Raw genomic sequence first — 27261 nt, 5'->3', positions numbered from 1 at the left:
CTATCTCTAAGAACCTGGTCTATTTAATGGCCTTGTGTTCCTGTCTATCCTTTCCTTTTTTCCTTGCCTCTCTGTCCCTCACAAGCTCCCCCTCTCCAATTGTCTCTTTTCCCTCCATCTACTCGCAGCCATGAACGCAGACGAGGAGAAGCACCCTAAGGCCGACTTTGCCGACGTCGGCAGCCTTCAGCATGGCGACACGGACAACATGGGCCATCTCCACCGGCGCCTCAACAACCGTCAGATCCAGCTCATCGCCGCCGGTGGTTCCATCGGCACGGCCCTCTTCATCTCCATCGGAGGTGGCCTAGCCAAGGGCGGCCCCGGCAGCCTCTTGATCGCCTATACCATCTACTCGCTCGTCCTCGCCCTCGTCAATAACTCGGTCGCCGAGATGAACACATACATGCCCGTCGCGGGTGGCTTTGTCCGCCTGGCGGGATACTGGGTCGATGATGCCCTGGGCTTCGTCGCTGGCTGGAACTTCTTCCTCTACGAGGCTCTGCTTATTCCATTTGAGATTACTGCATTGACCTTTGTCATTTCTTTCTGGAGCACAAATGTCACGAACCCTGGACCTACGGCTGGTATTTGCGCCGCAGTCATTGTGTGCTACGGGTAAGTTTGCTCCCACGGTAGTCGCATCCAGTTACTGACATTTGTCGACAGACTTCTCAACATCCTCGCTGTTCGCTTCTATGGCGAGGCTGAATTTTGGCTCTCGGGAGGCAAACTCATCCTCATCTTTATCCTCTTTGCCTTCACCTTTGTCACCATGTGCGGAGGCAACCCGCAGCATGATGCTTGTAAGTGCCGGCATCTCTCTACTTTACTGACCATTGCTGACCACCACGTAGACGGCTTTAGACATTTCTCAAATCCCGGGTCGTTTGCAACGTATTTAAGTGGAGGCGACAAAGGCCGGTTCGAAGGCTTCCTCGCCGCCCTCTGGAGCGCTTCCTTCACCGTCGTCGGACCCGAGTATATCTCCATGGTCTCTGCCGAGGCCCAGCGCCCTACCTACTACATCAAGTCGGCCTTCAAGACCGTGTACTACCGATTCTGCATCTTCTTCATTGTCGGTGCCTTGGCCATCGGAGTCGTGTGCGCGTACAACGACCCTGCTCTCGTCGAGATCTACTTTGGAAGCGGTGGCTCTGGTAACGCGGCCGCGTCTCCCTATGTCATTGCCATGACCAACCTTGGCGTCAAGGGCCTTCCTCACCTGGTCAACTTCCTGATCCTCACCTCCATCTTCTCCGCCGGAAACACCTACACCTACTGTGCCACTCGAGCCCTCTACTCGCTGGCTCTTGAAGGTCGTGCCCCTCGATTCCTCCGATACTGCAACAAGGCCGGTGTCCCTGTCTACTGCTTCTTCGTCGTCATGTGCTTCCCCTTCCTCTCGTTCCTCCAGGTCGGCAGCGACTCTGCCAAGGTTCTGGGCTGGTTCGTGAGCATCATCACCGGTGGTGGTCTGATCACCTTCGTCATCATGTCCATCACCTACATCAACTACCACAAGGCCTGTGTTGCCCAGGGCGTCGACCGAAAGACGGAGCGACCCTACTATGGATACTTCCAGCCTTACGGAGCCTACATCGCCCTGGTCATCCAGTTTGTCATCCTCCTCACATACGGATACTACGCCTTCCGACCCAAGTTTGACGTCGAGGTCTTTTTCCAGAACTACTCGATGCAGATCCTTGCTGTTCTTCTTTATGCGGGATGGAAGCTCTTTAAGCGCACGCGTTACATCAAGCCCAGCGAGGTTGACCTGGTCTGGGAGCGACCGCAGATTGATGCTTACGAGAACTCCTTTACTGAGCCACCAGTTGGCTTCTGGACCGAGATGATCCAGATTGTGGGTTTCCGAAGGAATAAGAAGACTTCTGAAGCTTGAGCATATAGTTAGATACAGGTAGAGCGGGCTAGAGATAGTCACGCTAGATTCTTGCCAATATTACCGTTGATACCATCAAACCTCCTGGATCGCAAAGGGCAGCTTTATTCGAGCAGTGACTTTCGGCTTGGTTACGGTGAATCATCAAGCCGTCAGGTGAAATAATGACTTGAATGGACGTTGAACTAACGGAGAGGGGTACAGAGGCCTTCAGGTAGGTCGGAGTGGGAAGCCCGGCTCTTTGGGTGGGAAACGGGCGGGAAAGGGGTTCAAAACCTCGAACCCACTTGAGCCAGACTCCGACAGGCGGCACAATGGTGAATCTGATTGGTATGTAATGCATCCTGAAGGTTTCTAATATATTGGAGCCTACCTAGTACAACATGCGACGACTGAAGTACAACAGATGGGGAAAGAAGGCGCAGTGTATATGAGAGTATGGCTCACGGCTCGAATAGATGGCCCATGAAGCTGGACGTGCTATCGCCTCCACCAGAGTTAAGCCCGCTCTGCCAGCGAGAGGTCAGGGCCATTTTCAAGTGCCTATCTACCTTAACCCATCGTTGTGATCCAATCGAGGAACAATGGGGGCGTCAGTGTCGAGAGCCGTCTCAAAGTCGGCGAATTCCCCAAGCTTTAACAGCAACGGCGTACTAGTCCCTGTGACTACCATCGAGATCATGATCGGTGATATCGTCCAGAATAGCCTCGTTGTTGCGTTTGGCTTCCAGTCTTGCACGTTTATGCCTGCGGGTATCTCGCTCAGTCTGGCGGGTGACCCACCACGTGTAGCTATTAGTGAGGCCACAAGCAGCGATGAGAGACATTGCTAGGGCAAAAGGTAACCGGTATCGTGGCTCGTACTTGTCTTGGAACATCTGAGGTCCAACGGCATCTCCAATCTGCCCATAGCTATTGACAAAGCCAATGGCAAACGCTGAGCCAGTAGCTCCGCTAACAGTCTGGGAACGCCACGACCACATCATCTTATGAAATAGGGTTAGTCTTGGTGTCTATTATTAAGAATAGGTAATCGAGATAGATTTACCGGGAACCAGGCAATGCTAAAGCTATTTCCGATCAACATTCCTGTGTTACGTTGGTACCCAAGGTATAAGACGGCAAGGTGACGTAGATCTAGGGTTACATACCGATATAGACGGCAATGTCGTTAGGGTATGCGACTAGGATGCCGTAAGAAGCGATGACAATGATGGTACTAGTGATGGGGAAGAGCGGTAGCGGGAACTTGGCTCTGTCTGAAACGTAGCCAGCAGTGACGATGATGGTAATGGTCAAGACGGACATGGGGATATTGAGGATCTGGGCGGTTGCGATGCTGCTGAAGCCCATGTTGGCGATGATGGACGGCTGGTAGAACTTGACGCCACTGGCACCACAAGTCTGTAGCGCCCAGCTGAGGGTGAAGAGCCAGAGCCTCTTATCGCGGAGCGTCTTGATAACCTCCCTCATATCAAAGTCCTTCTCAGAAGATCTGGGTGAGGCCACGGGCAGGCGTGCCTGGAGAAAGGCGCGCTCTTTGGGAGTGAGCCACTCTGATGTGCCGGGAACTTGATGCATGGTCAGCTTTGGATGGCTCCAACTTGTGCCGGGACAGTTCATCCCAACTTACAATCAGGCAGGCGGAACCAGATGACGAATGCAAGTAGGATAGTGACAATGCCCTCAATGATGAAAAGCCTGCCGAAGGATTACATGTCAGCAACTGCTTTCAGGGTGTTCATTCCAGGGAAGCAAGCAGCATTACCATCGCCAACCAGATACGCCCGCAGCACCCGACATTTCATGGAAACCGTAGGCAAGAAGACCGCTGATGATGCCGCTAATGTTGCCGATGGTAACTAAGGGCATGGTGTTAGCGGCCGAGTAAATCGCCCTTGCGGATCTGGGCACCCACAGATCCAGACGAGCCTGACCGCAATCTCGTCAGGGCGGTACCAGTACGTTAGATGGAGGATGACGCCCGGGAACATTCCAGCTTCAGTCAAGCCCAACATGAAGCGCACGGCGTACAAGCCGCCAAGATTCGAGACTGCAGCCGTGCAGGCTGTCACAATGCCCCTGTATAATGAGAGTGTCGTGTCAGTAATGTTTCTGCTCTAGCCGGCTAAACAGGCAGTTCTCCACGGAGGACACTTACCAGCTGATCATGATTCGGGATTGCCAACGGGAGGGCCTGATCCACTTCAGGACCAAATTTGACGGAACTTCAGCTAGGATATAAGGGACCTGTGGTACGTTGTTCAGCAGATGATGGGGTACAGAGACACTGATAGACTACTCACAGTATACAGGATGGTGATCAGGCTGTACTGGTCACTGGTAATACCTAGCTCGGTCAAGATATTCGCATCGGTGCCTTTGTTCATGATCCGGGCGTTTGAGGCCTACGTAGTTTGTCAAGAACGCGTCAGCCATTAACTCCAAGGGTGCATGTTGCAGAGACCAAGTAAGCCTACATTGTTCTCGTCAATCTTCTTCATAAGATAGAGCAAGCAGAGAAGAGGGACCAGGCGCCAGTCGACCCTGCGGATGAGACGCTTTTCCTCCTCGGCAGTGAGCGCAGTGAGGGCCGTCTCACGGTCGGCCTCGTAGTTGACCATAGGAGCAGCGTCGAGGATCTCATGGTGCTTGCCACCTCGCTTGGCGGTTTTGAAGTTGAATTGCGATGATGGCTCCTCCACGGACACGGCAATCACTTCGTTGTCCCTGGTTTGTGCCATGGTGGATGGGATAAACGACTAGTTTCTGGGCCAGAAGCGTAGGGGGTAAAGACTATTCCGGCGAGTTGCTTTAGAATAGTGTATCGGGGACGCCACACTTATAACTCCACCACTATGTCAATAACGTGCTCACGCTCTCGTCCCCCGGTTCATCGTTGCAGTGCAGTAGGATCAGTGACCTAGTTCGAAGGCGAAGACGCCATCGCTCGCAGAAAGCACAAATCCGACCCTTGTCTAACATATTAGGAGGAACTAGGCCTTATCGCCTATGATATAATACTACGCTGTCAATTATCCGGGCGCGGCCTAGTTTGAAAATCTTCTATGTTGTGTCTTGGGGTGAATGTCGTGATTGATGTCGTGGGGACCTGACGACCTGTGGATTTACATCCCTGGTAAGCGCCAGAGCTGCGCCCCTGTCTTTCTCTACCTGGGCTAATTAGGTGTCGACAAAGTCAAGCTCGCTTCAGTCTGGGCCTTGTACAAAATGAAGCAACCTACCTTTCATTGCACTCGGTTGGCTTTGATAGCTACAGCCCCCGCGCCATAACATCTCCCTATGACAAGAACCTGAGGGATAGCGAAAGCGGGCTCCAGGGGTCATGCAACTCAACGAAAGGGACATCATATACAACTATCTCATACCTCAAACAACTTGCTGGCAGATGGATGGACACAGCTCTGCTGGTTAGACACTCGCTTAGATCTCAGACCAGACGTCAGAGGCCACCCCAGTAAGCCAGGTATGATCTATCGTAGTTTTCCTATTAGCGAAACGGGTAAGTTGAACCGCATTCCGGTGCACGTTGCAGTGCCAGGAGCAACTGGGTCTCACCGGCAAGCATGAACTGATCCACCTCACCAGGGTCTTTAAGCACCAGGTCATCAGCAGCCATTGATTGGTAAAGAGGCCTTGTAGAGTGTCATCGTTCTGAAGCATTTGGTCACCAATCTCCACATTGATGAGAGACCCAACTAGCAACCTATTCAAACCCCTCCAAGGTTGATTTGGAGAGCGTATATCGAGCATTCCAAAGGCAGCTTCTAGTAAATTGTTGTGAGTATTTTCTATCTTATTATCTAACCATAATCCTAAACATAAAAGGAGTAGCGCGGGATAGAGTCTTCTTAAGTTGTTCTGGCAAGCAGCCCTCTATCATTAACTCGACCCTTTTTCCAACGTCATATTACACAAATCCTCCAGGTACCAACGCCATTGATTCGATGCCAAAGCCCAACTCTCTCCTGAGTTCCCCCCCTTAACCGCTCTTGACAGGTTCAGGCATCGCATGTCTCCAGGGCACTTTTCCTCGCATGGGCTCCTTGCACGGGACATAGTCCAATACGAGCGCCTCACGCATCCCTCTTGCTCCAAGAAAGTTGATCAAGAGGTGTTCAACCAGCGGCGACGACATGATATACCTCGACAGGAGGTAGTACTTCGTGTTCTCCCATGCATGCATACGCGTCATGCCAGCTGAACGAGACGCATCAGACTGAAGCGCCTGTGTCCGGACCTTTTGATACTCGTCGAATATCTCTTTCAGAACACTGTGGCTTGGTCCATCGGAGCTATCACACACGGCCTTCCGCAAGCTGTTGCATAGCATCACCACATCTTGGATACCGTTGTTCAAACCCAGGCCAGCGTTGGGCGTAAACTTGTGACAAGCATCACCCACGAGCACAATCCGGTTCCAACTCCAATGCTCAGCAACTCCTTCTTCCAGATTCGCCATGCCAGCCGTAAGTCTCTTGTCCCACAGGTCTTTGACCTTGAGTGTCCCGGTCAGCGGAAAGTACATGAACCCCTCAGAGAATTCCTCAATGTCTTTCTGAGAGTACGAAGTCCTGTTGGTCGTTGGCTCCGGGAGTTTTTCGTAAAGGAAGATCCAGCTTCGCTCGCGACCTGATATGTACATGGCACTCTTGTTTTGATGTTGGGTGTCGTAATTCTGGCCGCTTTCTTCCGAGGGTCGCATGAAGCTTACCCACATGCACTTGTACGACGAGGCAAACGGCTCCTCGGGTTCCCAGTCCCGAGAAGGGTCATCTTTCAAGGCAAGCTGGCGCATCAGGTGGCGGGTTTTGCTGTGTACGCCATCAGCTCCGATCACAACGGAACCTTGGTACACGCTGCCATCGGCGCATGTAACAGTGGCTCCACTTTCATTGGGATCGATGCTAGAGACCTTTTTCCTCAGGTGGACCTTTTCCTTGGCCTCTGTGGGGAGGCGATCGTAGAGAACCTGGATAAGCTGAGCTCGGTGAAAGGCGACAGGACAAGAGCCGTGGCTACTCGATGTCAGCATCTGGAATCTTAAGTTCTTGAGCGATAACTTACTTTTTGCGCAAAAGCTGAACCTTGGTGCTATTCTTGAATTCCCGCCCTTCCAGATCAAACGACTTGCCAAACTCAACCTCCCTCCCGATGGCCAACAGCTCTTCAAGGATACCGAATTGGTGCATGACTCGTAGACTCGGGGGTGCCAACACCAAACTTGCGCCGACATCCTCGACAACGTTTTCTCTTCTCTCTAGAACGGCAAAGTCGATGCCGGCTAGGTGTAGGGCATGAGCGGCAGTCAGACCAGAAGGCCCACCGCCAACGACGATAACTTTGAATGTGTTGGTGCTCATGGCTCAGGATGTGGATCTGAAGTGATTCAATGAAATATTTCGTGAAAAGAGTGGCTTTGAGTCTGATTGAAGCTTGAGATGATTGTCAAAGTGACGTTGTGGTGATAGCTAGTGACATATATAGTGCTCTAGATCGGCGAACGGGCTTCAATGAATCGACCGAGCTTGATCAACCTCAGCCTCAGAGGTGACGAATGAACGGGGCTAATGCTTGATATCATTTCCCTAAATCTTGGTAGGGAATTAAACGACAACGCTCAAAACCAAGGGTCCCTATCTTTTCCCGGCAAAGCGTTTTACCTTGGGTGTTGAACCTGTCTTCAAAACACCGAAGTGCCGCTTAGTCACCGGCAGAGGCAGCAAACAAAGTTTAGCACAGGCAGGGGTTGCAATGTCTATCCAATAAGATCAATAATATGAGTCTCATGTATCTCAAAAGGGTGGTGATGATCTTGGTCGATAATAATTGCCTATTAGTTACTGCTTCCCGTCACATCGATTTGTATGACGGAGGTCGGAGGTGTAGCGAGCCGACAACGGAACTTCCATATTACCGAGATAGCATAGCCTCACGATTAGAATAAAGACTAGAATTCTAGGGGTTCGCTATCTGAATACAGCTTTCGAGATCGAAACAACCCGGACAGACCTAGATGTTTTCTCCCCTTTCACAGCCAGCTGTTAAACAACGGAATGACGGACATGAGCAACAACCTGGTAATAGCTGAACGCCAATTAATACTACCCCTAGTATCCACCAACTTAAATAAAGACAATCTATCCGTACCAGATTAGAGGAAAGACCCCGAGTTCCTTGCACTCCTAGGCATATTCGTTCACTTGCACGGCCATCCTGGATTCTGAGGAGAGGGTGAAAAATGTGGCCAAGTTGACTGGGACTATCCACAATTGACGGGACTTTTGCTAGTGTGAGAGCTTTGATGTGGCTTGGCTTCTTGGGGCCTTGGCTTATGCAGCTACCGTATAGCCATGATCGGGCTCATCGAGGAGGCTGCAACATTCAGAGAGCGTCAGCCATCAACCCCTCATATTCATATCCCCCATCGATCTCAGGTTGTCCTCAACTATAGAAGGTCCTCGGCATATCTCTCACAGTCCTCCTTGGTGACGCCGCATCTCTTCATGTTCTCCTCATTTTCACACCAAAATGAGGGCTACACTCAAGTTTAGTAAACGGCCTGCTCACTCCGGGCCAAATCTACTTACTCCCCAAGTACAAGGGTCAGCACCAAGAAGTGGCAGCTACAAGAACAGTTAACAGTGTCATTGAGATAGATACAAGTTGTGACTTACGACAACGTCATACGACGAGGCCCCGGCAATGTTGATTGCTGAGAACACCACGATGGCAAACAATGCAGAGATAGGGTTGAGACCAAACATGTTAGTGACGGCGATTGAAGAATATCTAAAGTGAAGGGAGAAGCACGTTGAGAAAATGATAATACGAGATGGTTGGCTCTTATCCTTTTTGGCTCCCTCCAAGTGGCAAATTCAAGCGTCATCCGATCGTATACGAATGAACTAACCCGACAACAAGAAGACTAACAAAGGTCCGGCTAACAGTGGGGAAAGTACGGGATTGCAGTCCCGAAGCTACAAGGAGTGTTCCCACTGGCCACTCCGTATTTCAACAACATAGCCACTTGTATCAATTGCAGCGATACGGTCACCCTTTATTCGCAGTTAGCTTGTTTAGGTTGTCTGCACTTTGACCAGAAAGATCCAGCGTCCTTTAGCATAGCCATGGTCGAGATTATGACAAGGTGGCCGAGTTCCACTTGACTCGGAGACGGAACTTGAGCATACAAAATATGTTTCTATTTATAAAGTCAAGATCCTGCTTCAACGATGTTTGAAAAGCCCTTGTAATGATCCTTCGTGACAACTGTCGAGTCAAGAGACCTAAAGGCAGACCTGCCGCAGAGTGACTCCACCTTACCTGCTTCATCCTTCTCACCGGCATCTGCCTTGTAGTCGATCAGGGGAGTGTGGAACAAACACAGTGGCATTGCAGAGAGGACCGGAGTGCGTGGGTGGTCTTAGTGGGCTATGTAAAGAAAGTTTTAATGCTGTCTGTTTCATCTAGTAGCCAATTCTTGGGCTAGGAAATAGGTTCATTACACGAGTGGGTTCATATCTATGACTACTACAGGTATAATCTCATACGCAATGCCCCGATTATCTTCTTCACTTGCCGCACTATTACGCGTCGCTCCTTACTATTGGATGTACTCGACGACCTTAGTAAATCCCACTATGGGTGGGTTTCCGTTCTCGTCAGGCTTCAAAGCGTAGGACATCTTGGTGGAGTCAATGTTGGATTCCTGCATCTCGGGCGGCTCAGGAGCGTATTTCATGACCGACTTGGGGTCTCGAGCGCCCAGCGGCACTGCACCCTGCCCCTCCGCCTCGATATCAGAGATTGGGGGGCCTTCAATGGCAAATTCGTGCTTGAGGCGGCCCAGGAAGTGACCAAGCTTGTATGTCAAGATCTCCCACATGTAGGGTTTCCAGTCCGATGGGGAGGCACCCGAGAAGACAACCTGGAGTTCAGGTCGGCCGACTTGGGGAAGAAGGACATAGCCAGGGTACGGCCGCCTTTGCCAGCACGGGAGAGGAGAAAGGTGGCATCTGTAGCTAGGTGTATCCACTCAAAGGTGACGTTGACTTTAGCTTTGTTCCACACCTCGGCCGCGATGGTGAGCTCCATTGTTGTTGATATCAATGACGTCTCCGTCGGCCACAATATCAAAGAACACAATAATAAACACATGACAGCATTGAAACGCAATGCGTTATCACACTGCAGCTTAGATAAAATTAAGCTTATACGGCTGCATTACTGAAGTATCAAAATCAATAGTTGCTGAGGCCAAGAAGCTGAGCGGCAGCCATTTCTGTCCACTCCCTGTGATTGCAGACAGAACTGTGTGTGTGATTGGCCCCGGAACTCGCCACAACTCGTATCACACCATGACACTCAAGCCTCAAAAATCCCACAGCTGAGGAGTTCCCATCTAGACCGCAGTCGATGCTCTATCAAGAACAAGTGGTGGGCCCGTAGCTAGCCATGTTTTCTTGAATTAATCCTCAAGAACGAATCGAGGCAATAAAAGCCGCCAACGACTCAGCCATAAAGCAGCTTCCTACAGACAGAGGAAAGCTGCCAAGCTGCTAGTGTCGCGCTGTGGCTAGCTGTGTAAGGGTTCTGGCCAAAGTGCAAACTCGGTAGTTGGCCAACCAATGGGGCGAGGGATCACGGATTCAGTCATAGCACAACCTATCACACATGGTAGCGTGATGTGTTTTTTTGCACCGAGATTGGCATGAGCATTCTGTAGTGGCTAGCTTGATATTCGGCCTCGGTCTGCCGTTGACCAGATGATGATCCCTGCAAAGTCGAAATCGGTGGGCGGCGAGGCGGCAACTACATACCTATGATTGGTCCCTCTAGGCACGGGATAACAGTGGCTTGCGAGGGTCAGGGGGGGCATCGGCCTGCGCATTTGTTGACCAGTCACACAATACATTCGCTCGTGAAGAGTCTAGACGCAAATGGATCCGCCAAGCTCAATAGACCGATTGCTTTGCATAGTACCGAGGACTGTTTGCGCAGGCTTTACAGGAAGAGGGCATTCGAGGGTTGCAGCAGTTGAGGCGGAGCTCAATATCAAGGCTATAATTATGGGAGCATTCTCTGTCAATATTGCTCTAACTCAAAAAACACTCAGTCATCTCTAAGCTCAATCACCCCATAGTCAACATGGTCAAGGCTTCTATCGATTATCTTTTCACTGACAAGAGGTCTGTCAAACCCACGCGGGAATGGGCAGAGTTGCTACGGGCCAGCAAGGACAAGTATGCCAACTGCCGTGTCGTGTCCCTTACACGCGTCAAAGATCTGAACTCAACGTGGAAACACGAGTATGTCCAGTTCGTCGTGGAAGAGACTGGCAGCAAAGAGCGCGCAAGAGTCTACGCTGAACGGGGCAATGAAACCGACCTTGACTGGGTCACCTTTGGTCCAGTTGAGACCAAGGCGACTGGCAGCAAGCACGGTGAGGACTTGCCTCTTCCCCTGACCTCGCTGATCTTTGGAGGCGAGTCCGGGGAGGATGCCGACAAGAGACCAACTGTACTGGAGATTGCCGAAATCTTGGCCGCTACTACTCTTGTGGGTGGCGCGTATTCGAAACTCGGTCACCACTGCTTTTGGTACGCCTACACTGCCTACGATGCTACAAAGAGGCAGTTTGGTAAATGGGCCAAGGAGAAGAGGTGGCGATGGGGCGACATTGGAGGTGCCGGAAACGCTGGCATCAAGGATGCCATCGGCTTGGGATGGTCCACCCTCTTCAAGTTTTTCTATGTGGTATGTCTTCCATTGATGGGTATTGACCACCAGCTCACACTCTAAAAGGGCCACGCCAAGAAGTTCAAGGAGGAGAGGGAGACAGGCATGGTCTTGTTCGGGGATATGCGCCCCATTATCGACGACTTGTACCTGGTCGAGCAGGTCACGTCCTTCTTGGAGCAACCCGGGAACCAGGATGAATTCATCTCGGCGATGAAGGCCGAGGGCTTCGAGTTGACCGAGGCCGAGGTAAGATTTCCCACCGCTTCATGGATCTCCAAAGATAAATACTAATGGTCTATTGCACAGATCAAGGAACGTCTGCAGGTGAGCCACAACCTCGCCGAGCAGCATGCCGAAAGTAACGCAAACTGGACAAATGAGGTTAGTATTCTTGTTCTTCTCACGTCATGAAAAATGGCTAACAAGACTCGATCTCATCAGCTTTACGAACTCAACAAGGACTTGGTTGAACGTACCAACAATGATGCCGATGCTCAGAAGTACCTGGAGCGATATCAGAGCTTCAAGGTGCCCTTTGATATGAATGAAGTGACGGCAGAGGGCGCGGGAACCTATGAGACCAAGAAGGCTCTTGAGATTGCTGTGGGACACATTTTGGAGGAGGCTCTGAAGCACCAGTAGCATATTGCCACATCACATTCTTATGTTAGTACATCACATTAGTTAGGGACCAAAAACACCACATTCGCTTCTATTCCATCAAATCCTTGAGTGTTCAGGGGCCCTCTCGAGATAGTCGTCAAGCTATCTCATCAATACCAACCTACAGGGCTCGGTTCAGGGTGAGAGGAGAAGCAAGCAGTAGAGTACAAGATCTACAAGTGCTCCGCCAGTGTATCTACTCTCTCTTAGATCTTAGATTGCCGAGACAAGGTCACAGGTTTGGAGTTAGGCATGGGTACTGCACTTGCACTTTGCTCTGGTATCCCTTGACTTCCAGATACAGCATCTGTTCACAGTAAACCACGCTTGGGGATTATATTTTCTCATTATATGAGACGCGGAACGTGATACCGTTCTCACCACTGTATTTCTCTCTTATTATGCGCGCCTCCTATGTGTCACCGCAAGGTAACAAGTTGCCACCCGAGACAACAGTCTATTCCCAGTCTACTTTTCCCCATTTATCCCGTCAACATTATCCAGCCATTCTATTCTATTCCCTCTTCGCCTTTTTGTTCTTCGGAACCCTAGCAAGCCAATAAATGCCCAACGCCGCCGCAATGTTGAAAATGCAATAACCCCACATGATGCCAAAGTTCCTCCACCGATGATCAAAGCTCATGCTCATGCCCTCCAAGAAAGTGTTCGTGTCAGAAATGGTGCAGTACTCACAAGCACCGCCGTTGCCTGCCTGAGGATTTGTAACGTAGCCGCCCACGTCTGAGAGGTATGACTTCAGGTAGTCGCCGCACGTGGTGCCGTTGGGGGCGTCAAACTTGATCAACTCGTTTGGCTCGCAGCTTGCTTCTGCGTTGGCCATTGACGTTCCCAGGAGGCCTTCCACTACGTAGGTGAAGGGTGAAAGTCGGTACATGAAGATCCAGAAACCTGGGAGGTCATCTGGTGATGCCAAAATACTATTGAGAGTTAGTAACTATCCAGTTCTTGAACAGCAAGAATACATACCCGCAGAAAGAGAAAATCATGATCATGATCAGAGTCACTAGTCCACCTGCAACCTCTGCAGTCTCGAAACCTGCAATGATCATGTGCGCAAAGGTACTCGTAAACATAAAGAACATCCAGACATGCAGAAACATGGTCACGTTTCGAGCATCAACCGCATCAGTCGCGTAACCATTGCGATACATCCCAGTTGGGAAGTACCAACAAACGAATGAAAGTACAGCCATCAACTACTCTCTGTCAGTGCTTTGGTACTTAGATGGAATGGGCTCTTTCTTACTGAGTTCCAAGCAGCTTCCACCAGGATGGTCGACACCAAGAAAGCCTTCCAAGAATACGTCTTTGAAGGACGCTCTCGGGCTTCGTACATTGTACGTTGAGCCACAAAATCGGGCAGCATCTGCTGAACGATCTGGGTAAAGATGGTGAGGAAGATCATGACGCCAAACATCTGGTTCTGGAGGCCTCGCTCCGTGTTCTTGCCGTTCAGGAACGACAGTCCAATGAAGAGAGACTAGAAAGGGTTAGTCTGTTGCAGGAGGTAAACTCGTGAATCGGGAATACTTACTGCACCAGCTGACAGGATGACCTTGGAGTAGATGTACCCAGGGCTGCGCCAGTACTGCTGGAACAACCTTTTGGTGACCTCTAGATACTGCACCTTGGAAGGCGCAGCAAACTCGTTGTACTCTGTCACATCCGGAGCCGCGCTTCCAAGAACGTGCGAGCTTCCTTCGGCGACAAGTCGACTGAGCTCTTGCTGAACCTGTGTATGCTCCGGCGAGTTCCGCCAAACTTCAGGCCAGTCAATGTCCGTGTGAGCTCCTGGCGCAGCACCAATAACCTCGAGCATATACTCGGCCGGGTTCGCTCCAGCTGGGCACTTCGGTCCTCCATTGCGGACAAAGTAGTCGACAAGGACTTTGGAATTTCTTCCAACGTCTCCAAAGTAGATGGTCTTTCCACGAGACAGAAGCAGCAAGCGGTCGAACCGTTGGAAAAGCATAGCTGACGGTTGATGGATCGTACACAGGATGGCCTGGCCGTTCTTGGTCAACTTTTCCATCAGGTTGCAGATAGACCACGACGTCTGACTATCGAGACCAGAAGTCGGTTCGTCCAGGAACAAGAGCAACTGTGGTCGTGCAGCTAGTTCGACTCCAATAGTAAGTCTCTTGCGTTGTTCAACGTTGAGACCCTCGCCCGGCACGCCGATGATGGCATCTGAGTACTCTTGCATATCGAGGAGGTTAATGACGGTGTCCACATAGTCTAGCTTCTCCTGTCGGGTGTACTTCGCGGGTTGACGAAGAAGAGCGCTGAAATTGAGGGCTTCCCTGACGGTCTGGGTGTGGACGTGAAGATCTTGCTGCTGGACGTAACCCGTCTTGCGTTGAAACGATTCATCGCGTAGCTTTCCGTCAACAAGCATGTCTCCAGTGACGACACCCATTGTGACTCGACTAGCGAGAACATCGAGCAGAGTGGTTTTGCCGGCTCCTGAAGCTCCCTGTCATGTCGTGTCAGTTAAAGCAACCTCAAATTCAGCTCATCACTTACCATTAGAGCAGTCAGGGTCCCGGGTTTGACCCAACCATCAACGTGATCCAGAATCCTCCGTGGTTCGCCCTTGATCTTGATATCGTAGCACACATCCCTCCAGTGAAAGACGGACGTCTGCTTCTCGACATCTGTAACCTCCCCAGAGTCGTCGTTGTGGTTCTGCTGCGGCTTTCCATGGCTGCCTGCTTCCTCGTCTTCACAAATCTTGGGAGAGTGCTTCTTGATCCCCTTTCGCGTAAACACCAGGACCTCGCCCTTGGATCTCTCCGAGGCAATCGTCTCCGTGGCCAGCAGATGAAGGCCCATGAATAGGACGGTAAAAGCAATGACAACTGCAAAGTTGCGCCACTTGTGAGAGTCATTGTAGCCATATGTCGAGGAGATGTAATTAGATCCACGAACAAAGCTCTCTCCTGGCACCGACCCTTGAACATTACAGGCTCGCGACAGTGGTGAAACATCCCCATACTCAGGCCCATCTGGCACAAAGTTTGAGCAAGGGTATTCTCTTCCACCGTACTCGTTGATGAAGAGGCTCTCGAGACCGTAAAAGGTAGGGTTCACCCAGCGAATCCATCCGATCCAAACCGGCATGTACTGCGGTGGGATAGCAAATCCAGTGTACAGAGCAATAACCAGGAGTAGGATAGAAGCTCGAGCCAGTGCCGCAGCGATTGTCTTTGTGAGAGACGCAATCAGTCGGAACAGCATCGAGAAACTCATCGTGATGGTAAAGGAGAACAAGAGAAAGAAGAAGAAATGTCCCGGATCCCGACGAAGGTTACCCATGAAGTACATGGTCGTGTTCATCATGATGGTGTTGAAGATCTTGTACGGCAAATCCACCACCATGGACGACAGAGCCTCGGCGCTTGGGTGGTACAGGGCGTAGCGGGCGTGCTTTTCGACAATGTTTCTCTTTGCGTAGAGGGTCATGATCTCAAGGATGTTGTTGTACGCGTTCATCAAGAGGATAAAGAAGATGAGCAGTCCACGCTTGAAAAAGGCCCCCGTGTTCTCAGGAAGGTTGTAAAAGATGCTGGAAATGACAAGAGACTCAACCAGGTTGCAGCACAGAAGCGTTATCGTCACACTGGGATCTGCCTTGAGCATCACCCAGCTACGACCAAGCGTGAGGCGCATCTGCTCCATGTATGACAGCGTAAAGGGCGACTTGAGCCGCTGAGCCTTGGACTGGTCCATCTTGCGGGACATGACAAACTTTTCGTAGTGCTCGCCTCCAAGGGGGTGCTGCTCGAGATAGTCGTCCATCTCGGCCAGGAGACGCCGTCTGTGGGTGCTGTTCTTCCAAGCTTGGGCAAATTCGTCGGGCGATCGTGGGGCTTTTCCTTCCCAGCCGGGTCGGATGACTCGTTCTTGATGGCTTGTCATCGAGGTCAGGAAATCAGCTGTGGTTTGCTGTTCAGGACAGACAAAGCCGAGACCTTCAAAGTAGGCCTTTGCTTCAGTCGTCTTGCCAAAGAAGATTTGCCGTCCCTGATACAAGACAAGAACCTTATCGAAGACCTAGCACATCTGTTAGCAAAGGAACAAGACCAGCATATCTGTCGACTCACATCATAAGCATCCTGAGACGCCTGATAGATAGCAACGGCAGAAGTGCACCCAATCACATCAGCTTGCGTTCTCAAAGTCCGACAAAACTCGAGTGCATTAGCACTATCAAGTCCTCTCGTGCTGTTGTCCCAGCATTGAAGTGGTGAGTAGCTCAGTGCCGCCTCGGCGATGGTCACGCGCTTCCTCTCGCCGCCGCTGACGCCCCTGACAAAGTCGTCGCCCACCCGCGTGTTCTTGGTGTGCGAGATGCCAAACATGGCCATGGTGACGTCTCGTAGGTGCTCGGCGTATTCGTTGCGTGTGATGCCTTCGGGGATGTTCTTGGGACATCGGGCTCGGGCAGCAAAGTAGAGCGTGTCGCCAACAGTCAGATGCGCAAAGTGATGGTCGACTTCGGCTGTGTAGATGGCTTCACCTCGGAAAGCCGATCTCATCTCTTCCGGTCGGATACCAGAATAATTGATCTCAGAACCATCGTCGATATGGAAACCGTGAGTGTCACCAGCAATCGTCTTGAGGAAGGTCGAACAGCCAGAACCAGGGGGCCCCAGCACAGCAAGCATCTCACCACTATGCAGCAACCCCTCCAGATCCTGCAAGATATCCACCCGCCTCTGCTTGTCGTGTAGAAGCTTCTTGGCTATCGTGCCAGCTTCGAGAAAGATGTTGCCCACGCTCTTTTGAAAATCCGTATCCGTGCCAAACCCAAACACATTCAGGTTCCTAAACGCCACACCAGTCGTTCTTGGTGGGTTTCCCTCTGAAGTGTCGGTCCGCAGCTCGTAGAACGCTTTCGCCCATTTCTTTGCGTTAAAGTCTGGGCTCTTGGGGTTCAACGGTCCGTCCAATTGAGGGAAGAGAGTTCCAGGGGCTGCTTGAGACTGGGTGGTGAGGCGACGTGCTAGCTCCAGCATTTCTTCGTTGATGTTTTCTTCCAGATCCTCGATTTCAGTGTCAGAGGTTGTCTTTTCGTTGCAAACTTCGGTGCATGCTGATGTCGAGTCATCGTGAGAGGCGCGGATAGGGGAGTTCATGGGACCGACCCCTTGTTCCAATTGGGCACCGGATCCCATGGCGGTTGGTGTTTGGAGTTGTCAATGGACCAAGATTAGAAGCAGTGATTAGATTGAAGATAAGATTTGATGCAATTGAGGAAGTCTCTTATATATAGTCAAATGAAGAAATATCAATTGCGTAAACTACACAACTAAGTGGATTTGTCAACCGTAGCCCCTTCGAATAAGCTCAATTGATTACTCTAGCGAAATATGAAAATTCTCAAGACAAAATCCACAATACCCCATGTCAAGATTTACCACGGGACATTCTTGTGGATATGGTGGATACAAGTGAGGGTATTCGGACATTCAAAGACCGAATGTCCGGGCCAACATGCCACCCTCTAGCCGGACTTTCGGACTTTGCCAAGACTTTGGCCTCTCGACGAATTACCCGATCGAGTAGTAACCCGAGCAGGCTTGCTGCTAGTGGCGTCGATGGCTTCTCCCCCGTATCCATAGAGTCATACCTTGGATCCCCAAACTCCTTCATCAACCCCCAGAACCGCCCGCGGCCAACCTCTATCTCCATCCGTGACTGTGCTCATCTCTCGACGCCGCCCTTCGAGATTTGTTTGCCGCCTGTAAGCCAGTGAAAACCTCGTATTTAGACCTGCCCTGCCGTACATACCTACAGTACCGGCCGCCTGCGGGAATTTCCCCACGCCGAATCTCCGGTTCGCCCTCGTCTCGTCCGCCACCCGCCAAGGTCCATTGTTCTCCCCGTCTCTTATCAGATCGGTAGATCTCAAATGTCAAACTCAGCCATGGCGGGCCCGGACGAGCTCAACCGTCTTTCGGTGAGCTACTCCCCCAAGGATCATGCCCCGATGACTCTCCCCTCCCCGCATTCGGACTATTCGCTGACCTAGCCTCCGAGTGTATGAGATGCAAAGAACGCAAGGTCCGCTGTAATCGTGTTATGCCCCAGTGTGGTCGGTGCAGTTTACAGGACTTGGAATGCGTCTACCCTGTCCGGGCCAAAAGGAGGACCACGCGTTGTCTAATTGACCCTGCCTTGTAAGTATCTCATCTTGCACACCCAATTACTCGTTGTTGATGTTTCTGTATCCCCAAGATCACCCAGTTCCGGTCCTGCATTGACCGCCATACTCGACCGTCTGCAGCGCCTTGAAGCCCAGAATGCCTCCTCAACTTCAGTCATCAATCCCTGTACACCAGCATCAATTCCTGGGAATGCCTCGTCAAGCTCGTCGCCATGTGCGTCCACCACCATCAATGGTCGCGACTCATGCGTCACAACGCCTCACAACCCTCGCCAGGAGATGGATGCCATGACCGTCTTGAAGGATGCTGTCGATCAGGTCCAGGAAAGGCGAAGACGGGCCTTTGGGTCGGCTGTAATCACAGATTCCATCGCCATCCCAACAGACCTGGCCAAGACCTGGGTTGAGAGTAGGTGGCCTTGCACCAACTCCCTGCTTATCGCTAACACTTGCAGATTACTTTGAACATATGCCGGCATGCATGTTCCTCGGCTTATTCGAGCGACGGGTGATTCAGATGATACCTGACATTATCGACCTCCCCCATATCCATGTCGACCCCGTCATCCTTGTCATCTACTACACCGTCATGTACCATGGCTGCAGTCTAAAAGCCAGTAACATCTCCTCAGTCGTCGGCATTGACTACATGAACGCCAGCTACCTAGGATGTCTTCGCGCCATCCCCCTTTGGGAGCGAGAAGCTTCAGGGTCAATAACTGACCTTCTTGCAGCCCTCTGTGTGGTAAGATACCACTTTTTATCATCGGTTCAGTCTTCTAACCATGTAGACCCGTGTGGCCGCCGAATTCTTCGATTACGATCTGGCTTGGAGAATGTTCAAGCACGCTTGCGAGTCTTGTCAAGCTCTCAACTTGCACAACCTCGACGGCGACGATGCCGACGCCACTTTTCTGGGGGACAAATGTGACGATGAAAGAAGAGGTTTCTGGGAGGTGATACAGATCGACCTATTCTTTCGACTAGTCCTTAACACACCGCCTGCCATTACAAACAATCCCTGGAAGGTCAACTTGCCATGGCTGGATGCTGATTCGGGGCCCCCTCTCCAAGGGATACAGTCCACAGCATTCCTCGCTAGCTCTCGGGTCAGTCTGGTTATTGCTCGGTTCTTTGCCATGCTGGATGATCCAAAGAATACCACCAAGTCCGAGATAATGGCCAAGACGGAGGAGCTCTGTCTTGAAATGCAACAGATTTTTGACGAGTGGCAATTAGTAAGTCTACAACCATATTCTCATGACGACCAGCGACTGACATCATGGCAGAATGAATGGATGGCAGATGCTCCTGAAAAGGAGCAAGACATATGGGTGGTGGTCGATGTCCTCTTCACAGGCTACACCTCCATCATCTACATGTTCCGCAAGATGTCACTTCTTGACTCAACCTCCCCAAGGCCACCAACAACAGACCTCGATATCCCCGAATCACCCATAGTCGAAGACGCCTGCCGACACATCATCAACCTCCTAAGCCAGCTACTAGTCATATATCCCTACGTGGAAACAATGACAACCCTCTTCGGGGCATACCGATGCTTCGTCGCTTACGCCTATCTCGCAAACAGTATCCTACAGGCCGAGGATCCTCAGAGCTGCATGAAAGATGCCGAGTCACTGGAGCGGCTAGGAAATCAGTCGGCGTTGTTGGCCAGGGGACAGAAGGATATCGTGCCTTTGGTCCGGGCAATGCAGACGATTAATGAAGAGATACGAAGAAAGATAGGGAAGTGACCTTGAGCAAATAAATACCCACACCAAGGACAAAATAATCTTTAATACCTCTCTACGATTTCTTTCAGGCTGGTGTTTGGTTAAGCTTGTTCCCAGAGTTGCTTGACAGTGACTGAAAACGCATTTGCATGCATCCTGAAAGGTGAGGATGGAAACAATCAAGTTGACTTCCTTTCATCTATTCAGACCCGAAACCTTCTACCAAAATGCCTGGCTGAGTGATCTAGAATGGACGGAATCATGAATTTCAAACATTCCAAGTACAAGACAACTGTTAGGAACCCCCAGTCAAGGTGCCCATGAACCCAAGAGGCAGCGAGAGCAAGCACGGATCAAACCCATCCACTATCGCATTACTACTCATATAGATGGTAACCAGTGATATTCTCATGGAAAATGGAGGAAAGTAGTTGATGTATTGGACAGCGTGCCCCTAAAACCTTGTCAGTCAACAGTCGTAATCAGTTCGATGGCCTCAACTCACATGTCAGCCGAATTTTGCCTCATCACATCGTTCTTTCCCGCATTCATGCCTTGAAGCAAATCCCCATAAGCATCCTGAGAGCCTGGGTCACGAGAAAGCCTCACAAGTCTCGCGTGTCACCCAAAGTACCCCATATTCGCCCGATCCTTGGCAACCTGATACGCCGCCCTCTGCAAATCCTTCCACGCAGGCAGCTCGTCCGAGACCCCGTATCCCTCATCCTGCAGATCTTTACATCTGTCGCAGAGGCGACCCTGGCAGTAGACCCATTCCTTGCGAACCTGCTGGATCTGGACGCAGTTTAGGTGGTACCTGTGTCGGCGGTCGTGGCATGGGTCCTTTAACTGCACCACGAAGCAGCCGCAGTTGAAGAGAAAGATGTCCCACTTGCACATCTTGCTGTAGTTTGGTTTGCTGGGTGTTGGGAAGGCTCTTCTGGGTGATGAAGTTGAGGATTCTTGAGACTCGTCGAAGGCGGGGGGAGTTTGGACGAGGAGATTTGGTCTGTCCGTTCCAAGTTTATCGACCTAGATTTGTTCAGCTCTTTAATAGTTTTCTGAGTATTAAAATCCTATGAATCACTCACTTTTTGTGTATTTCATAAGAACACTGGATGAGATTCACTTTCTGCTAGGACGTGATGTAAGTGAATCAGTGTCGGCAGGCGCTACGTAATCTGTTGATAGTGTGAGCTCTTGGGCACAAATTTACAGGGTTTAACCTATCATCTGATCCTGGTTGTGTTTGTGTAACGCGAAGTGAATTACCGGGTATTTGTATTGGCTGTGATTCACAGCCTGCTCAAGGTCTGTTGAGCAGTCCAACTACCCGTGGACCTGAACATTGCCGAAGGTACATAGAGAAAGATACAGTCTCATCCACACGACCGCGGATAAATGAGACGGCACTAACTTAACTCTTCTAATATTATCTCAATGAGTAGAAAGTCTAGATTAGATTGAGCATAAAAATACAAAGAACACCTTCAAGATCCATCTCAATATCGACATGGCGGCTTCTTCAATTTGCTTCTCCAGGGTAGCCAAGACAGTCTAAAAATGACCATCAACTCGTGAACGAGTGACAGGCCCCCTAACTCAGCTTTGCTTTCAGGGGTTCCCGCCCGCTAAACCCCCTGCAGCCCGCCCACTACCCCATCCATGCCTCGGATCCCTTTTTCTGCCCATGCAGCCTCAACACCATCCCCCCCGCGAAGGCCACGACATCGTCTTTTCCCTTCGAATAAGCAGCTCATTTTTGCCCTCCATTGCCTCGCCGCCTCTCCTTTTGCATATACTCGTTATCTCGCAGCTTCTCGCATTCGCTTTCTTCTCTTCTTGCTCCTCGAAACCGCCATGAGCTGAACCTTCGGATCGCATTCAACAGAACCGCCACCATGGCTCTCCTATCATTCATCCGAAGCGTCTATGACCACGACACCCTAGACACTCGCTTTCTCACCCCGTCGTCCACTCCCTACCAGACCGTTATCGATGCGCGAAGCGATCCTACCTTGAAAAAAGACCTCGCCTCAAAGGAACGAAGCCGCGCGCAGCCCTCGAAATGGAAGACTCCCGAGTTCTTTCTATACTATCTCGTCATTATCGTGGCCCTTCCATACATGTTCTGGATCGCATACGATGTTTCGAAGCGTACGCGATTTCCCTTGCGATTATTCTAGCCGTACTGACCTTCTACTAGCAACCGACCCTCGATATCCCAAGTTTAGCAGGTTCCTGTCCCCTGGCTGGATCCCTGGACGACAAATTGACGTCTCCGATGCGCAATACCACGTCTTCCGAACGAACCTCCCGTACATGGGCGCTCTCCTACTGTTCCACCCGTTGTTGAGGAAGCTCTGGAACAAGATAAACCCTCTGCCGGAGCGAAGCCAGGGTGGGCGCAGTAGATTGGACCAGCGAGCGTCGTTCGATTTCACATTCGCAATCTTCTTCCTTTTCGTTCTTCATGGACTTTCAGCGTTCAAGATCTTCTTCATCCTCTGGATCAACTATCAGCTGGCCACCAAGCTTCCCCGAAAATATGTTCCTGCCGCGACATGGATCTTTAATGTCGGAATCCTCTTTGCAAACGAGTTGACCCAGGGCTACCGGCTTAGAATTCTGGCCAGCTTCATTTCACCTCCTACCATGGGCGTGGTGGGGAACAGGGTGAGACCGATCGACTCGGATTTGATGAGCCTCGGAGCCAGCATCGATAATACGTTTAGGGGCCTTTTGGCGAGATGGGAGGTTCTCTTCAACTTGACAATCTTGCGTCTTATCAGTTTCAACCTGGACTACTACTGGAGTGTCGATCGCAGCAACTCTAATGCTCTCGAGGTGAGTGACCACAATGTTTTTCAGTTGGAGCTGGAATCTGATCTCGTTCTGATGCTTAAAGAAGAAGCAATTGGACCCAGCAAACCTTTCAGAGAGAGACCGTGTCTCCATCTCGGCCGATCCCAGAGACTTTAGTTTCCGAAACTACGTCGGCTATGCGATTTATGCGCCGCTCTACCTGACGGGACCTATTGTGACTTTTAACGACTTTATTTGCCAGTCAAAGTACCGCGCTGCCAGTATCGAGACGAACCGGACGATTCGATACGGTGTCCGCTTCCTGCTCGTGCTGCTCTCGATGGAGGTGATTTTGCATTACGACTACGTTGGTGCTATTAGCAAGGGCAGGCCGGAATGGGGCTCATACACAGCTGCTCAGCTGAGTCTGCTGTCCTTCTTCAACCTTCACATCATCTGGCTGAAGCTGCTCATTCCTTGGCGAATGTTCCGTCTCTGGGCGCTCATTGACGGAATCGATCCTCCCGAGAACATGGTCCGCTGCGTGAGCAACAACTACAGCACGCAGCGTTTCTGGCGAGCATGGCACCGCTCGTACAACCGATGGCTGATCCGATACATCTACGTCCCCTTGGGTGGTTCCTCGTTCCGCACCTGGCAGAGCACGGCTCGTTCTATCATGACGTACCTCCTCTCTTTCACCTTTGTGGCACTGTGGCACGATATTCAGCTGCGACTTCTGATCTGGGGATGGTTGATTGTGCTATTCATGCTCCCCGAATGGATCGCCGCCTACTTCTTCCCGCCGCGCAAATGGGAGAACAGACCGACAGAGTATCGCATGCTCTGCTGTCTGGGAAGCGTGGGCAACGTACTTATGATGATCTCAGCGAACCTGGTAGGCTTCGCTGTTGGCGTGGAAGGCATGCAGAGCATCATCCAGAGCATATTGCATGACTGGTCAGGTACGTGAAATCGATTTTCGACTAGCTGACAAGCATTACTAACTTAAACAGGTCTTTTGTTCCTCCTTACGGCATGCTCATGCCTTTTCGTGGGCATCCAAATCATGTTTGAGATTCGAGAGTCTGAGAAGAGACGAGGAGTCTTGTTGAAATGCTAGACGAGGCGTAGATATATACGGTGCCGTGATTTCGTTAGAAGGGATATTGTACATGTATTGTAACTGTAATACCGACGGAGCTCTGGTGGGTTAAACATGGGACGACAATGAACGACACGGAGGAATCTGCTTCTATTCCTAGACACAAGCATGTACAGGTGTAACTATTCAATTGTCGAGTGAGATTTCATTATTAGAGATTATCCAATACTTGTCAGCCTCGTTGCTGTCTAATGTCAAACAAAGGGGTATCCTTGACCATCACATAGCCCAACCAGGGGAGGCCGGTATACATTCGTCGAGGCTCACACCAACCAAGGCACAACGCCGTCGCATATCAATCAACACCATAAATGAAACACCCGTGACAAGGGCAATAAATCAGTACATCCTATCCGGCGCCTCGGGAGCGCTGCCAATGGCATACTTGTTGGCGGCAGACGTCATCTCGATATCGTCATGATTGTCGGGCTGCTTGGCAAACTTGCCGTCCTTGCCCAACTTGGTCTCGGTCACCCAGCGTCGGAGCCAGATGATGCACCAGACGATGCAGAAGATGACGACGATGCCGACAGCGATGCCAATGATGTACGCGGCGACAATGCCCCTTCCGCCAACGTCGTTATGGTCGAGGAAGCTGTAGACGTAGAAGCCCTCGGTGGCCTGGGTGATGTACGCCAGCGCGAGGTACAGGGCGAGGATGAGGATCAGCCAGGGAATGTGCACCCACTCTGGGGGGTTCGTTCGGGGGATAAAGATCTCGAAGAGCGCAAACAAGCTGTTGAGGCCATGCTGGCTGACGTTGGACCACGCGCTAAAAGTAACCGTGAACCAGTCACCCTTGTACAGAACAACCCAGTACACAATGGTGACGAGGAACGGGTACGTGACGATGGTTGTGTAGAAGAGCGCGTGTAGCGCTTGAAGAGGACGGGGAAGAGTATCGAGTAGCGGCCGGCCGCGCAGCGCATAGGTGAATGTGTGTATGGCGGCGACAGCAAAGTAGAAGGCGATGCCCCAGTACGTGAGGATGGTGAAGTAGCTAAACGAGTGTCGAACCTCTTCGCAGCCGCCGACCGAGCTATGGGTGCATGTCCATCCGATGATGAAGAAGCGCGTGACAAAGGCGTAGATGGAGATGAGGGCGCGAAAGGCGAAGAGAAGCCACGGGTTCAGCAGCCAAGACGTCTCGAAGCGGTTTGAGGGATCCCAGAGGCCGTCGCCGAACCGGAAAGGGTTCTTGGGCGCCATTTCGCTGGTGCTTTTCGTGTATAGTTGTGGTGTTGAAGTTGACAGAAAGGCCAAAAAAAAAAGCTGGGGGTTTAATTTCCCAACCCCAGAGCGGAGGCGGTCCCTTCAACAGAAGCGCCAACCCCAAACTACTGGATCGTGGGCGTTTTTATTTTTGGGGTTTGGCGTTTTTCAACGGAGGGCTGAGCTCAGATGATGATGACGGTTCCCCCCCCGCCAGATCTTGGTCAAAACTTCCAATGAAGGGCATCGACGTGGCTATTATAGATGCACAAAGCAAGGTTGTTTTCAGGGTTTTGCGGGCATTGAAATCAAGGTTGGGTGCAAGCGTCTGGCCTTGGATGCGGCAGTTCTCAAAAAGGCAACTCTATGGATCATGAAGGTGACGCCGCAGGGCTGACGCGTGGCTGAGCCAACAACCAAGAGAGCGAGCGTCTGCGGCTTGTTGATAACCGCCGAAGAACAACAATGCGGAACAGTTCTAGCTTTATCAGTATCCGGATAGAAGGACACCATTCGTCTAGAATATTTCCTTTTGCAAGCCGTCTGGTATCGGGCTTGATCCACTCGGCCGCCGCAAAATCTCTTGATACCCTTGGATGGACGCCAAGAACCACCTCAACCCAGGCCGAGGAAGTAGCGGGAGAAGCAATAAATCAGCTTCGACAAGCCCAGAACAACACGTGCTCGTACTCAGCGCCAATGCTGCACGGCACAGGAAAGCCGTGGCGTAGAATCTAGGCCGTGCTCTCCCAAGACTGGCCCAACACTATCGAAATGACTATCAACACTGGTTGCAGAGCCATCCTTTGTGTGACTGTTATCAACTTCAAGCCTGGTTATTTCCCGCTGGCAACGAGGACAACTCACCAGAAGGTTCAGCCCAACAGAGAGTTTTCGGAAGCTCCCGCAGGATCAACGGCCTTGACAAACTTGGCGCCACCGAAACGTCGCTACTGAACCTTACTGGCGGTCCTGAAAGATGACCTGTAAATTGCAGTCAATATAGCGGCAAGCCCCTGAGTGGTCGAGCTACGCAGCTCGTCAACAAGGCGGGCTGCCGTCCCAAGAGAGGCGATACAGAGTGTCGGTCAGGGCCCCAGCAACACGCGACACCTTCATCAATCCCAAGCATGAGTTTTGGATACAGACGGCGGCAGAACAAAATAAGCAGGATCAACCCGACACCACGGACCACGGAGGACCCCCTGGAGCTGTCTGGGTCCTCCCGACTGCTGGTCGGTCGACGGAATGAACAGTGCGTCAGCTCCCTGCTGTCAGCTGGGACCCATGACACTTTGCTGGGCGAGGGCAATTCTTCGCGGCTCTTGCTGTCGAGAGGCGTCTGTCGTACCCGTCGATAGCTGCAGTTATCAAAGATTCGCAGGACCCAGGCGCAGGCTGAAATGACAGCTCCCACGTCCCGATCTGATCGAAAGCCCCCTTTTGGCACGACCCAAGCGGGACCCTTTCGAATCCATCCTGGGCTATTGCTTTGTTTGGAAGACTCGAGCGCTGGGCATTGGCTGGAGCGGCGCCTGCAGTCCAGCGTGCCATGGGACATGGGGCCTCTTGATTGTTTGTGCACCACCAGATGCTTCCCCCTGAGCTAGGCCGCGCCAGATGTCGTGAGGATAATTTCGTTGGGCGCTTGCTCGTCGATAGACAAGAAATTAGCTTGGATCGACATGGAGACGATGCGGGATGGCGACATGCCGACGGTGCGAAGCGCGGCAAGCCATGGGATATTCGGCTGATGGCAAGTTGTCCACCTCGAGGGTGGGATTGGTGTTTGACGTGGACTAGCAGACTCTTGGGCATC

The 27261-nt window shown here is 51.4% G+C and overlaps 10 protein-coding genes across 10 annotated transcripts; 3 read left to right on the top strand and 7 right to left on the bottom strand.

The window, feature by feature from the left end:
* Positions 1–130: 130 nt before the first annotated feature.
* Positions 131–1903, top strand: NCS54_00171900 (AA-permease domain-containing protein; the record flags this gene model as incomplete). The annotated part of the gene is made up of 3 exons (XM_053147339.1): positions 131–618; positions 670–806; positions 858–1903. 3 exons carry the CDS (start codon positions 131–133, stop codon positions 1901–1903), a joined length of 1671 nt encoding a protein of 556 aa, XP_053003314.1.
* A 653-nt stretch (positions 1904–2556) lies between these two features.
* On the bottom strand, positions 2557–4647 carry NCS54_00171800 (MFS domain-containing protein; the record flags this gene model as incomplete). Its single annotated transcript, XM_053147338.1, has 9 exons — positions 2557–2889; positions 2952–2992; positions 3055–3474; positions 3537–3604; positions 3672–3765; positions 3822–3985; positions 4065–4153; positions 4210–4311; positions 4384–4647. 9 exons carry the CDS (start codon positions 4645–4647, stop codon positions 2557–2559), a joined length of 1575 nt encoding a protein of 524 aa, XP_053003313.1.
* Positions 4648–5906: 1259 nt separating this feature from the next.
* Positions 5907–7287, bottom strand: NCS54_00171700 (FAD-binding-3 domain-containing protein; the record flags this gene model as incomplete). The annotated part of the gene is made up of 2 exons (XM_053147337.1): positions 5907–6942; positions 6992–7287. 2 exons carry the CDS (start codon positions 7285–7287, stop codon positions 5907–5909), a joined length of 1332 nt encoding a protein of 443 aa, XP_053003312.1.
* A 1085-nt stretch (positions 7288–8372) lies between these two features.
* NCS54_00171600 (Saposin A-type domain-containing protein) lies at positions 8373–8691 on the bottom strand (the record flags this gene model as incomplete). Its single annotated transcript, XM_053147336.1, has 3 exons — positions 8373–8462; positions 8515–8550; positions 8602–8691. The coding sequence occupies 3 exons, from the start codon at positions 8689–8691 to the stop codon at positions 8373–8375; spliced, it is 216 nt and encodes a 71-aa protein (XP_053003311.1).
* An 839-nt stretch (positions 8692–9530) lies between these two features.
* On the bottom strand, positions 9531–10021 carry NCS54_00171500 (Peptidase-M10 domain-containing protein; the record flags this gene model as incomplete). Its single annotated transcript, XM_053147335.1, has 2 exons — positions 9531–9788; positions 9842–10021. 2 exons carry the CDS (start codon positions 10019–10021, stop codon positions 9531–9533), a joined length of 438 nt encoding a protein of 145 aa, XP_053003310.1.
* A 2824-nt stretch (positions 10022–12845) lies between these two features.
* Positions 12846–17532, bottom strand: NCS54_00171400 (Hypothetical protein; the record flags this gene model as incomplete). The annotated part of the gene is made up of 6 exons (XM_053147334.1): positions 12846–13269; positions 13319–13548; positions 13599–13832; positions 13887–14828; positions 14879–16408; positions 16459–17532. The coding sequence occupies 6 exons, from the start codon at positions 17530–17532 to the stop codon at positions 12846–12848; spliced, it is 4434 nt and encodes a 1477-aa protein (XP_053003309.1).
* Positions 17533–18269: 737 nt separating this feature from the next.
* On the top strand, positions 18270–20281 carry NCS54_00171300 (Zn(2)-C6 fungal-type domain-containing protein; the record flags this gene model as incomplete). Its single annotated transcript, XM_053147333.1, has 6 exons — positions 18270–18317; positions 18398–18537; positions 18596–18933; positions 18980–19269; positions 19316–19762; positions 19814–20281. 6 exons carry the CDS (start codon positions 18270–18272, stop codon positions 20279–20281), a joined length of 1731 nt encoding a protein of 576 aa, XP_053003308.1.
* Positions 20282–20881: 600 nt separating this feature from the next.
* On the bottom strand, positions 20882–21160 carry NCS54_00171200 (Hypothetical protein; the record flags this gene model as incomplete). Its single annotated transcript, XM_053147332.1, has 1 exon — positions 20882–21160. One exon carries the CDS (start codon positions 21158–21160, stop codon positions 20882–20884), a length of 279 nt encoding a protein of 92 aa, XP_053003307.1.
* Positions 21161–22161: 1001 nt separating this feature from the next.
* NCS54_00171100 (Hypothetical protein) lies at positions 22162–24188 on the top strand (the record flags this gene model as incomplete). Its single annotated transcript, XM_053147331.1, has 4 exons — positions 22162–22417; positions 22467–23107; positions 23169–24030; positions 24082–24188. 4 exons carry the CDS (start codon positions 22162–22164, stop codon positions 24186–24188), a joined length of 1866 nt encoding a protein of 621 aa, XP_053003306.1.
* A 381-nt stretch (positions 24189–24569) lies between these two features.
* Positions 24570–25439, bottom strand: NCS54_00171000 (Hypothetical protein; the record flags this gene model as incomplete). Its single annotated transcript, XM_053147330.1, has 1 exon — positions 24570–25439. One exon carries the CDS (start codon positions 25437–25439, stop codon positions 24570–24572), a length of 870 nt encoding a protein of 289 aa, XP_053003305.1.
* Positions 25440–27261: the final 1822 nt, after the last annotated feature.

This window comes from Fusarium falciforme, chromosome 1 (genome assembly GCF_026873545.1).
Source record: "Fusarium falciforme chromosome 1, complete sequence".
Taxonomy (NCBI): Eukaryota; Fungi; Ascomycota; class Sordariomycetes; order Hypocreales; family Nectriaceae; genus Fusarium; species Fusarium falciforme.
The sequence above is the reverse complement of the archived record's forward strand: the minus strand, read 5'-3'. Positions and strand labels throughout refer to the sequence as shown.